Here is a 12,976-nt window from a genome sequence, read left to right as displayed (position 1 = left end):
ATACCATCAGCACACACACATGCCCTCTGCGTCCACACAGCTGCTTGCAGATTGGTTGCTTGGCTCTCTGCTGCTTTACATTGCAAATACACCCATGTTTACATTTGCTCCACACTGACAATGGTCACTATGGGTTACCTTGACTCACAACACAGGTAACCAATGAGATCTCGCAGCATGGGAGGGGAGGGAGGGGTGCGTGTGTTTGGTGGGGGGGGGTGCTCAGTTCTCTGGAAAAAAGAAAAGAGGAAGCGTGAACTGACAACGACTAGAAAAAGAAGAAGAAAAAAAATCACCATGATCTACGCTGATCTGTGATCTCACGTCTGCGTGACGCACTCTCTCTGGTGGCTAGACACTGACAGGAGGGAACTGATCCCACGCCTGTAAGCAGATGAAGGTTCTGTGTTTGCCAAAAGTAATGAGAACAATTTCCGTTTCCCTCTTGGATCTTGCAGGCAGCTGCTGCTCTGTCACATACAGGCACGAGCTGTAAACACAAAGGTAAGCAGACTGCTTCTTATTCCATACAATAGGCCTACTACTCTGTATAGTATAGAAAGGACACACAGAAAGAAGACCAAAAGAAAAAAAGAACTAAATATAACAAAAGAAAATGTTAGAAGACGTTTGGGTGTATGACTGTATGCTGCATGACATGTGCTGAAGAGAAAGTGAAAGTACTTTTCAGAGAGTGTAGGGTTTGGAGCGCGGCTGTTTGACTCTCTATAAATGCTGTGCCAGAAAATGTAGATTAAAAGAAAGAAAGAAAGAAAGAAAGAAAGAAAGAAAGAAAGAAAGACCTTTCCAATGATTTACTTTCAGTGACGGCTAAACCACTCACATGTTTGCACGCGAGGGAGGTTGTAAAAACAGTATTGCGACCACCTCTGCTGTTCTCTGGCTCTAAATCTCTTGTGCTTGACACACACACAAACACACACCATATTTTACTGCGTTCATTTAACAAGGCCTGGTTACCCCAAGCAACAAGAGGGGCTTATCAGCTGCTCCCTCTCTTACCATGCTGTTATCAGCCTGGCCTAGTTCACGCACACACATATATATAACACTGCTCCTTTCTGTCAAACACCCGCGCGCTTTCTATCTCAGTCTCTGACTCTCTCTCATGCACACACACATGCAGACTGGGGAATGAATGTTATGGGGGGCTTATCAGTGTCCTTAGGGGCCTGGCAGCCACTTCACAGACTAAGATCCCAGTGCAGAGGCCACAGAGACGAACCTATGTGACCAGAGTGCTGATGAACACAACATACTGTGAGAGACTGCAGGCTGCAGGGCACGGTAACAATGAACGTATACATGTGGCAGCACAATGGCAAGGCCCTGGTGGCTACTACTAAAAAAAAAAAAATAAAGAGAGGAAGGGACAAATGTTTCTATTAATGTGTTCTGTTGGGGTGTGACAAGTGAAACTTCACCGCCTTGTTTACTTCAATAGAACAGAAAATGCAAGCTGCAGTCTTCATGTTTTGTACTTTGCACTTGTATTCATTGGAACTACGCAAGCATGGCAACTTGCCATGCTATATAACCAGAGCAGACTTACAGGTTAGGACGTAGAAAAAAGCTATTAGTTATGTTCATTATGCAATTTAGCTTGGCTACAAAAGGCAGAAGAAAATGTAAAAAAAACCCTAATCATAGTAATAATAATTTGAAAATAAAACCATCTTGAAATATGTTAGAGAATGACTAATTCAACTCCCCATTAACTACATTGCATACTAAAATGTCCATTATCAAAAAAACATTAACTTACATCAAATATTTTACTACTATATGTCATAATATGACATTAAACTCTATTTATTCTGCTTAAAATGGTATTAAACACGATGGAAATGTTATTTATAAATACCATGATTTTACACTGTTACTCTGTTATTCTGCTAATTTACAGTATACAATTATAGCATCGAATGCTACAAATGTCTGTCTAGTGATAAACAATGAAATATGAAAATCATTTTTCAAAGTAATTGTTAATTTAGTCATCTTACAAGTCGACAGCACATGCTATGCAACCATTAGATGGCTTAGTGATCAAAGACACAGCAAGCTTCTCAGCTAATATTGAAATTAGGCTTTATGCTATTGCAATTGTGTTTGCATAAAAAACTATCTGATAACAAAATTTGTATCAGTAACTTTGCCAAGATGTAGCGCTATAATAAAACAGGATACCGCAGTCAAATCAAGACCTCAAAGTACCATATTATCGCTGTTCTCACTTGTGGTTCCTACAGGTTTGATGTAATGAGCATTTCTTCTTCACTCACCTATTTCCTCACCCTGAGATGTGCATTTAATCTAAAATTAACGCATTCAAATAATTAAAATATTATTAAACTCTGGCACTTTCCACCGTAGTCTGTCTCCTGCGCTCTCTCTTTTCTCTTTCCCCTCATCCCCAATCAGTTGTTGCAGATGGCTGCCCTTCATTGCTGGAGGTTTCTTCCTGTCAAAAGGGAGTTTTTTGTTTCCAGTGTCGCCAAGTGCTTGCTACTAGGGGGTTGTATGATTGTTGGGATTTCTTTCTAATGCTGTAAGGTCAAAATTACAGGACAGAGTGCCTTGAGGTGACTGTTGTTGTAATTTGGTCCTATATGAATAAACCTGGATTGAATTGAACTTAAATGAACTCAGTCACAGTCATTAAAAATCCACAATAACATACCACGTAAGATTTACTGTAGGAAAAATACAGTACTAAAAAAAATCACAATTCACAGAGTGATACTGGTGACATTAATTTTTTGTCACTAAACTGCTGGTTCCAGCCCTGACATCAAGTGATGCATATTACATATGAACAAAAAGGACTTTTCCTTGCTGACTTCTTCTTGAACTTCTCTTGCTTTGGGGAGTAAACTATCCTCCAATTCACTCATGTCCCACCTAAATCATTGAGTGCCAAGTGGCTGCAAACATCACAGGAAATCGAAAATGAGAGGACCACTGCTGGCAAAGACATGCTGGCAGTGGTTTGGCGCAGGAACTCAGGAAGCGGTGCCTCCTAACTGAGCTGTGCTTCCTGTGTGATAACTGACCCAAACATATTTTGCCTCTATCTCTCACACGCATACACCAAGACAAAGAAAACTCACACGTTCTCCATCTATTTAAAAAGGAAAAAGAAAAAAAAAAGACCTGTGATACTATTTAGGTTACAGAGGATTTACAGGGTTATAATGTTTAGAATGGACTTTACTTTGAAGCCATTTGGTCACAGTGCCACAAAACCTAAATGTTAGGATGATCTTCAGAACAATGATGCTGAAGGTAAGTGACGGAGTGGCAACAGTGTTCGGAGCCTACGGTAGATTTTTGCAGGAGGAGGAGGAGGCAGCTGTACTGCTAAAGGTTAACCGAAACTTGGGAATTATTAAACAGCGAGGACTGAAGAGAAGGGATGGCATTAGAAGCAAAGGGAAGACAAAGGAATTCAAGGGAATTAACAATGTTGTGATGGCCAGATACAAGAGGAGGGACAGAAAAACAAGCAACCCGGAGAGAATGAGAGGGAGTAATGCAAAGGAGTTGAGTGGGGGGTTGCAATTTTGTGCTAAACGTCCCCTTCACGGTCATGTCGTGAGGAATGTGCACATAATGGCCCTGAAAGCCAAAAGCTGAACATTGTGCAAAGACATGATGTTGTCACCCACCCAACCAACCCCCTCGACTCACACCGCACACAAGCACACACAGCCCAGACACACATTTCACTGCAAACGCTTCCTTCCTGTTGCTGGTTTAGCCCAGTTTAGAAGACAGATAAGAGCAAAAGAATGAGATATGTGACAGAGGGGGGAAGCAAATTACGATGTTGATTTCTCTGCATCTGAGACCAGAGACATTTCAAACACATAAACAAATAAATGTTCGGCAATGCCCAAAAAAGTAAAATTGTTCAAAGCCTAATTTTCAGCGTGTTCGTTTTTGACTCTAACAGCTCCTCAACTCCCCCACCTCACCCACATATTTTTTTGTGTGTGTGTGCCTCTCTGTTCTTCTCTGGCAGGTTCAGTCAGACCACAGGACAGTTTAGTACTTCCTCATTGAGAGCCGGTGCAGAGTGAGCGGGTGAGCGCTGGCTTCCTGTGACGCCTCTGCGTCTCTGGTCAATAATTACACTCACATCACTCTACCACTACCAAGCCTCGCTGCATGGAAGGACGCAGGCTGCATCCCATCCAGGGGGAAGTTCTCTGACAAGTTATCTGCGTGTTCATCGGAAGGATTGTCTCCAGAAACGGGACCTGCCTGGATTCGACAACACATCAGTCCTGTTCACTTCACTACCAGACTTCAAGGGGACGCTGTGATGCTATCCTCGCCCAGTTAAGAGTTTGTACGTGTGCTTTGGGACATTCAGCCATGCTGCAACAGTCAGAGCTCATCTTTGACTTTGCCAGTGACCACTTTAACATGTCACAGGTGAGTCAGACCTAGACAGTGATGAACTTCTTTGTGTGGGTAGAAGAATTGCTGGCAAACTTCTGATGTCGTCTAATTTCATGCCGTTTTTGTGTCCTGCAGCTGGGGAGTCTCACAGATTGCCCTGCGGTGATTGTAGAGCAGGTTCCACATTCACACCTGCTCTCATATACAGGTCTAGCGTGTGAACAGTCACAGGATCACCAGCAGCTGGTCAAAGGTCAGCACACACACACACACACAAGCACAAGAACACATACGCACTCACTTCAGCCTTTCTTTACCTGTCAGGCTCACATTTCATGATAGGAGATCCCCTGTCGTCTGCGACACGGTGCAATTCTTTTTTTTTCTTCACAAAAAGAAAACGAAAGTTTCTATTCAAATTTTATTTAAAAAATTAAAAGTAACTCGCGGTTTCGGGAAAAAAAGCCAGCCTTGCTTTGCACATGCGTATTCGGCCCCTCGCGCACATGGACCACCCTCCGCTGAAATTCAGGAAGTAAAAAAAGAAAACATTCCTGGCTGGTTCCTGGGGGGGAAACAACAGTTAAATGAATCATATTAGGATGTAGACGTGGTCAAAGTGAGCTACAGCACACATGCTATAGCTTGTTCCTCACACGTCCGGGGATTGAAAAGTAAGTGATATCGCCGTGTCGGGTTATATTTCCGTCAGTGTTCAGGTTGGAGGGAGCAGCTGAATCGGCGCATGGCGAGGAGGAGGCTCGGTTAACTTTAGCTCACAGTAACAGCAGCACTTGTGGATAATTTACAGACACTTTACTTGAACGTTACAACCGTTTTGGGACAGCAGCCCATCTCGTATGTTTCTCTAAACGTGGCGGTTTGTTGTGACAGGCTGTGGGTTTGCTTCTCCCGACGGCAGAAAGTGTTTTCGAGTCCACGACAAAACAGCTGTTAGCTAGCAGATGTTTTCTAGCTCACTGCTTCTTCACGGGCAACTCATCACACACACACACACAAACAAGATGCACATAAAAAACACACACGCAGATTCCCTTTTGATCATGTTTAGCCTCGAGGACATGCACGTGGGGAGATGTACGCTGTTAGACAACACAGCGTGGTTGTGAAGCTAACAAGCAGCCGAATATGAGTCTGTCAGTGTTATTTACCTGGACGGAAAGCACTTGAGGTCAAACTGCTTGGAGTCAGTGACCGAGACTGGGTGTCACTGAGTTTACTCAAGAGCTGCACTTCACTAAGCTCTTTGTTGGCTGTAAGAATTCCAGCTTACTCTGTGCACTTCTATCCGGCTGTGTTTTGGAGGCAAATATTCTTTGTACTTCTGTTCTAGTTTTGTTTTGTTTTTTTAATTAATTATAGAATTGACTTCATTTGCTACTGATGTGAACATAAATGAAAGTGAACGAATGCTGGAAGAGTTTGTAGCATCTGCATAATAATTAAATGTGTTTTGTGTGTTTTTCTTTCTTCTTTTTTTTCATTCCCAAAAGAAGGGAAGTGTAACAGAGTGCAATTATTTGCTGTCACGTAAGATGTTTTTTATACAGCCATCACATATAAGCAGCACATATAAACTATAAACTTTGTGTACTAAGTCATGACTTGGCTTGAGCAGAAGCAGTACTTATCTGTACCCACGCTACATTCTGCTCATTAAATCTATTTTAAGGTGCAAAAGGAAGCAAATGAATAAATAAATATAAACATAATCAAAATTATTCACATCAGTACAGCTCAAAAAATAGCTTTGTATAACCAAATGCGAATTACACGGTTCGAAATGTAGTCTTTCATAATTTACCCTCAAAAATAGATATACATCTATCTATAAAAATCTCTGTAAACATTCTGGGAGTGTTTAGAATTCACTCTAAATATTATTATCATTTTTTTATTTGTTTGTTTTATTTTTTTGATAAAGGATTTCAGCAGTTTGATGCCTCTGTTGTATTTTAAAATGTATTCAGATGTTTTAATGGATGGTGGGTCTGGACTGCAGACGGGCCTGTTTAATAGCCACCCTCTTTTACTAGTGATCCACGCTGTTTTAATATGTGAAGAACATTGTCTGGATTGTCTCGGTGAAACAAAAATTGTTAGTCATTATGTTGTCCTTCAGAACCTGTTTATCTGACTCAGCGTTAGTGATGCCCTTGCAGATGTGCTGGTTATTGTTGTCATGTCACAGAGGTGACTGTAGCTCAGAAGGTAATTTTCCACTAATTGGAAGGTTGACGGTTTGATTCCTGGCTGGTTGCCAGTCTGGTTGCCAAAGTACCCTTGTGCAAGATACTGAACCTGAAGTTGTTGTCTGTCCAGCGAAGTATGAGTGCATGTGAATGTTAGACAGAATGCACTTCGCCATAGAAAAAAATACTTGTGTGAATGAGGCATGTATGTATAAAGTGCTCTACTAGAGTAAAAACGCCCTATATAAGAGTAAGCTCGAACCATACAGAGAGCGGAAGCCTTTCTAAAATTTGCTAATACGTTGAGGGTTTTTATATATAAATAAATATATGCATGGTGGTTTTAACCTTTGTGGCTAGAAAGGAGTTGAGTTCACTGACAACAGTTTCAAGTGTCCAAAAGCACATGCATCAACTTCTACCACAGAACTGTCCAGTCTCTTTTAATGCCATGATGTTTATATTCATTTATGCCCACTTTCTAAACATTATAATTGTTACTAAACTTTGCCTGTTTAGTTTTACCTCAATAACGTTTTTGATGCTTCTCCCAACAGTAAGAAAAAAACCCCTAATAGCTTGTAAATAGAAACTACATCTGCAGTTGCTAAGGAGAACCTGGAAACGCTGTTTAGTAGCTCACTCTTATATAGTTGTAACTGTTTGCATTGGACACACTCCAATTTTACATCAACAAAACAAGTTTTACTCTTTGATAAATTTTTTGTGGTTGTATTTTTTGTAGTGGAGCCATGTGAAAGTGGGGAGGAAGAAACCATGGAGACGCTTGTCTCTCCTGACTCGTTACTCAACATGGAGTGCGCTGACACCCTCTCCCTGGAACACTACTGTAAGCACAGCTGTGTTCACCTCGAGCACGCTGCTTCCTGATTATTTCGGTGCAAGATTTTATTTTTAGGCATTACGGTGCTGCTGTTTTTTTAGCAAATCTGTTTCTGAACCCCTGCAGCGCAGGCCTTCTTACCATCGCTTGGCGACGTCATCACTACTCCTGTTGTGGGGGAGGAATTTGTGGGAACTGTCGATCAGTCAGAGTGGTCGTCGTTGCACAGAAACAAGCCTGGGTCGCAGCTGCGGTCCAAAAAGAAAAGTCAGTAACTTTCCTGCTCAGCTTCTTGTACGGGTAGAATTTTGAGGGTAAAATGTTTGTGATTGACTTTGGACTGCCTGTGTGTGCAGGCAGGAAACCTCGACATCGAAGAGCAGAGTCTCCCACGCCAGAAATTACTGTAAAGAAGGACAAATACAACAAAGGTATTGTCAAACAGAACAAGACCTTGTTCCCTATAAAAGCACACCACAGCACAAGTCACCTGACTGCACCTGAAATGATATAAATGTGTGTGCACCTCACCCCTACCAAGTTTTGCACAAGTAAAATTATGCAACCGTGCTTGTTTTGGGGAAGCGTGCTGTGAAAGTAGGTCTTCACCAAAGTTATTTAACCCAAATCTTATCTGTTGTTTTTCTTTTTCGTTCATGCGCTTTAGGCGGAAACACCCTTTACCTGTGGCAGTTCCTGATGGAGTTGCTGCAAGATAGACAAGTCTGCCCTCGTTACATCAAATGGACTAATCCTCAAGCGGGGATCTTCAAGCTGGTCAACTCAAAAGCAGTGGCCAGGCTGTGGGGCAAACACAAAAACAAACCAGATATGAATTATGAGACAATGGGCAGAGCACTCAGGTACAACACTGCAGCTCCCAGATGGAATTGTAATGTTCTTTGAAATTTCTCTCTCTGTAATTTGGAAAAAATAATAATAATGATAATGATAAGTGCTTTTTAAGGTCATTTATGCTAATTTTCCTATTTTTTAACTCGGGGGTTTTATTAAGCAGAACTTGAAAGCAAAGACATAAACAGCCATTAACAAGTTTCCTAGCTTTGGCTTTGTACAAGTAATGGCACATTTAAGAGTTTCAGTTTAGAATGTTTAACAAATTTATTAGAATAACACTAAATTAGCAGTATTGTTAATTAACAAAATCATTTTTTAATGTTAGTGTTTTAATGTTAGTCTATGAGCATGCACAAACATTAAAGCATTAAAAATGATATTTTTAATGCTGAAATATAATAATTGTTGTTAGTCATGAATTTTCAACATAGCACAATGTTGTTACTTTTTGATTAAGATGCCAAATAACGCTTATTTACTTACATTGCTGAACATAAAAAAGTAGTTTTAGTGCTTGAGCGGTATGCCTGATTCATTCCCGGCTCCTCAGAAAAGTCTGGTGTGTTGGCCCAACTTTGGGTATAAAAAGATGAACTGAGTTTGCTGTTTGTTTAACACGTAACCATGTCATTTGTAGTTTTAAAAAAGCTTTTGGCAGATTTCAAAATATTTGTGTTTTCTTGTTCTTACAACAGGAGGTTTAATAAATAGTAGAGCTGAATAAAATCAAATGGAAGCTTACTGTACAGTCTACTCAAGTTTGATGCTGCTTGTCAGTACTAATTTAACCTTTTTTTTAATTTTTAAAGCAGTTTTTAAAGTTTAACTCATTTAACTTGTATATAAATGCAAGAATTTATCCAATCTAGGTTAGTAAGAAAGGGGCAGGTATGGAACCTAATCACAGTACACCAAGAAAGAGTAAAAATATATTTTTGACTCTTTATCGATGACAAAAAAAAAAGGTTTTTTTTGTCATTTTTATTTTAGATTTTACAAATGAGATGTGAATGATTGAAAACTGTAGCAGGTTTGAAAGCTGTCGATTTCTGCTTTTTCCATGCAGGTACTACTACCAGAGAGGCATACTGAATAAGGTTGAAGGCCAGCGCCTCGTTTACCAGTTCACCTCTCTCCCCAAAGACATGATTTACATCACCGACGGAGATGGCATCAAAGAGGAAGACGACGAGGACCACGACGACAACAGCGTCAACGACGAAGGCATGAGCGACGACTCTGACAGTACCATATCGTCTAGTGACCATTCAGCGGAGGAGCAGGAAGATTCTCAGCCACCGCCAAAGAAATCGTCCTCCGTCTCCGGCCGCGCTCCCGCTTCACAGCGCACCAGGCCCGCTCCCAGGCCCTCAGCTCAGCGCGACACCGTCCTGCGTCCCACCAGCTCCAGTTTGATCCAGGAACAGCATCTGCCTATCGTGTCAGCTGAGATGCTACGCACGCTCCAGAACCTGCAAAAGGTCCAGTCTCTGAAACCCGCCGGTCATGCCTCAGTCTTCAAAACGGCTCAGCTGCTGGGGAGTCTGTGCGAGCGACAGGCTGCTGCCGAGGTGGCCATAGGGAGAAAAGGTGTGCCGGAGATGCCCGAGAAAAAGTCACACCCAGGACCAAAAACTCCACAGCTCATGTCTCTGATTAGCTCTGACCAATAAAAATAACAGGTGCCCACTTTCTATCGAACACACAGATGCCTGTACACTCCACCGACTCAGGACCACTTACAGGGCTGCACTTTGCTATGACAATGCTGATTTAAAAACAAGGACTTTTGGTGTAGAATATTATTTTAGATCATAAGTACAGATCAGTGCTTTTGTCACAGCGCTGACAGGAACCAGAATCTTACAGCAGTTTACCTTCTCAGCTTTGAAATCTGATCATTTCGCCTTATTGTCATTCTGTGTAGCCCTTTGTTAAACCAACACCAAAGACAGACATGCACTGGAATCTCTGGCCTCTCTGCACTGCCTGCAGACGCTTTCTCTGCTTGCACTTCAGCTCCAGTGTCCTGGAAGCAATTATCTTATCACCACACTGTGCCCTTCTTCTCTGCTTTTTGCTCTCACTTTCTCCTACGTTGTTTAGTTTTGTGTCTTCATGCTATCACGTCCTGAAGCATTCCTTTGCCTTAAAAGTGGCTTTGCACTAATGTTTACCTCTGCTGTATATTTCTTCTGAAGTGCCTGAAGATGTCAGTCCATCCTATTCCTGGTAATCATAAGGGAAAACATTCCATATTGTTATTGTTATTATTATTATTGTTGTTGTTGTTGTTTTTTAAGATTGCTGCAAAACAAGGGATCACTGTTATTTTTTCAAAGTAGTATTTTAGCACTTGCGCTGTTTATTATTTGTTTATCTACACCGTGGGACTCTTTTTTTCTATTTTCTTCGTGACAATCACCAGTGAAGTGGCCTTGTAGCCACCCTGCCTCCTGTAAAATTATAGTGCTACTATTTATCTTTTCTCTTGTGCACTAGCTATCCATATATGAGTGCATATATTAAACTCTGAATCCTCTATCTGTATGCGTCTATTACGCACCGTAGGGCCTCAACATTAAAACCACTGTGTTGGCTGAAGTGAACACTGGTCATTTCGTTACAGTGCAATGCAATATTTGGCTGGCGTTCACGTGGGTTTAGCATCGAGCTCAGCATTGCAGATGGCGCCAGCAGCGGCATCGCTGCACAAAGCAGACCTACATATTACCAGGCTGGTGGTTTTAATGTTTTGGCTGATCTTTGTGTACTGTATGCCTGTGAAAGCTTGTTCTTTTGATGCCATTTTTTTTCCTTCCCTCAGGTTTATAAAGCATTTTTGTGCTGCACATATTATGTACTCTATGCAAGAAGTAAAAGTGAAATTGTTAGTTTATTATTTTCTCTTCGCCCGGTCTTAGCGTAGGCTCACGAAGCCGGCTTACAAACTTCACCTCACTCCAAATTTAAAAAAAAAAATATGACTGAATAGTTAGGCTGGCTTTTTGAGAGGCTAAACTTGGCAAAGAGATGCTTATGCAGTAACTGTGCCTGCAGGGAACTCTTATGCAGAACTATTTTCACTTTGTTATAACATGTTTGTTTGTTTTGGTGTTTTTTTGCCCCTTGCTTTTCAGTATGTGTCTTGGGAATGTCTTACCTTAATAGATTTGTAAGCTTGTAGTAGAGGGAGAGGTGGAGCTTGTTTTTTTTGTTTTTGTTTTTTTTAATGCTGTGTTGTGTTTGCTTTCATGCAGTCCAGTGATGTTAAAGCTAATCGTCTATTATATGAAATAAATTTACATTTGTCATTGTGTGAAATCCATCATTGTTCCTTTGGAAGACTTGGAGCATCAGTAGACGTAGCTTGGCGAGTGTATATGTCGCATTTGAGCAGTGCATTCAACTTCTGCTTTATCAGTAAAGGCCTAATGCAGTGATACAGATCTGCCAGAACTACTTCTACAGAATTCTGACACGATCAGTTTTTCTTTTTTTTGCTGTTGTCAGAAAGGTGTTAATTCTATTTTTGATTTGGTGAAGTTGTTTTTTGGCTTACCACATTAACACTTTAACCCGTCCTGTCATCATGATAACTCACGAACAAGCTGATGTAGGTTTTTCCAGCTGATACCATAGCTGCATTTACTAAAAATCATGGACAAGTTTGCATCTCTGTTACCTTGTCAGAGGTCAAGCTCTGTGAAAATCTTGTGAACATAGTAACTGAAGAAAAATGTCACATAGGCTTTTCAAATTGATACCATTGAGGAGCTTGTAGGTGGCTGAGGGGTAGCAATGGCGGCCACCAGTCTTTTTAACATACCAGTGGTGCTAATCTGAGGTGGCAGAAGTGCAGATACCTCTGTTAAAAAGTGCTCTGGTAAAAGTTAAAGTACTGATTCGACTTCTTTACTCAAGTAAAAGTGAAAACTACAGGCTCTGAAACGTACTCAAAGTAGCTCTTTGGAGGGCATTTCTATACCAGCTATTTTTGTGCAAAGCTAACTGAGCTATAGTAATATAATAAAATGACAGTAGTACATAGCAATGCAGTCTTTATTATATAATTTCTGATCTAAATTTTATTTCTAATGAATGTATTCAACTTGAATCAAGTATGCAGAACATGAACATAGAAAAAGAAGTTTATTTTGTGTTGCCTACAGTGTAGACGGTGACTTTTCCTCTAAACAAGAAAATGTGTACAGTCAGGGGTTAAAGTTGATTCTGCACATGGGGAAACCCCAAAATCCACTGTAGAGGCTCAGTGTGGGGAAAAGAATGAGAACTCGCAATAATTTCTTCTGTGAGCTCCAGCAGATTTTCTTAGTGTACCGGCTGTGGTCAGCTGACCTGCTGCTCTTTGTGGACGTACGCAACTGAATTCAACAGGATGTTACATGTTACACATACATACAGCATGTACAAGGATAGATAACACTAAATATGTCCCAGGGAAGAGGATTATTCTTCAGTCCAAAAGTTTTCCTCCTCCTGAGATCAGCAACAATATTTTTAAATGCATGCAGCGTCACTGTTAGTTATCTTTTCTTCAAATAGCTACTTTACCTCTTGTTCTCCAGATGTGAACATTAATAATGTGCACGACTACCTAGAATGGATG

At 40.9% G+C, this 12,976-nt stretch overlaps 1 protein-coding gene across 2 annotated transcripts; it reads left to right on the top strand.

Moving 5' to 3' along the window:
* Positions 1–247: 247 nt before the first annotated feature.
* LOC116335254 (ETS-related transcription factor Elf-1-like) lies at positions 248–11,670 on the top strand. Of its 2 annotated transcripts, XM_031758897.2 has the most exons (8): positions 248–504; positions 4,049–4,464; positions 4,567–4,684; positions 7,390–7,494; positions 7,615–7,755; positions 7,845–7,919; positions 8,156–8,351; positions 9,413–11,670. In XM_031758897.2, the coding sequence occupies exons 2-8, from the start codon at positions 4,405–4,407 to the stop codon at positions 10,017–10,019; spliced, it is 1,302 nt and encodes a 433-aa protein (XP_031614757.1). In that variant the 5' UTR covers positions 248–504; positions 4,049–4,404; the 3' UTR covers positions 10,020–11,670. The 2 variants fall into 2 exon arrangements, with proteins under 2 accessions (XP_031614757.1, XP_031614758.1); XM_031758898.2 differs by lacking the exons at positions 248–504; positions 4,049–4,464; positions 4,567–4,684 and adding an exon at positions 4,950–5,105.
* The last annotated feature ends 1,306 nt before the right edge of the window (positions 11,671–12,976 follow it).

This window comes from Oreochromis aureus, linkage group 18, assembly GCF_013358895.1.
Source record: "Oreochromis aureus strain Israel breed Guangdong linkage group 18, ZZ_aureus, whole genome shotgun sequence".
Lineage (NCBI taxonomy): Eukaryota > Metazoa > Chordata > Actinopteri > Cichliformes > Cichlidae > Oreochromis > Oreochromis aureus.
Note: the sequence above shows the minus strand (reverse complement) of the source record. Positions and strands in the feature narration are given on the sequence as shown.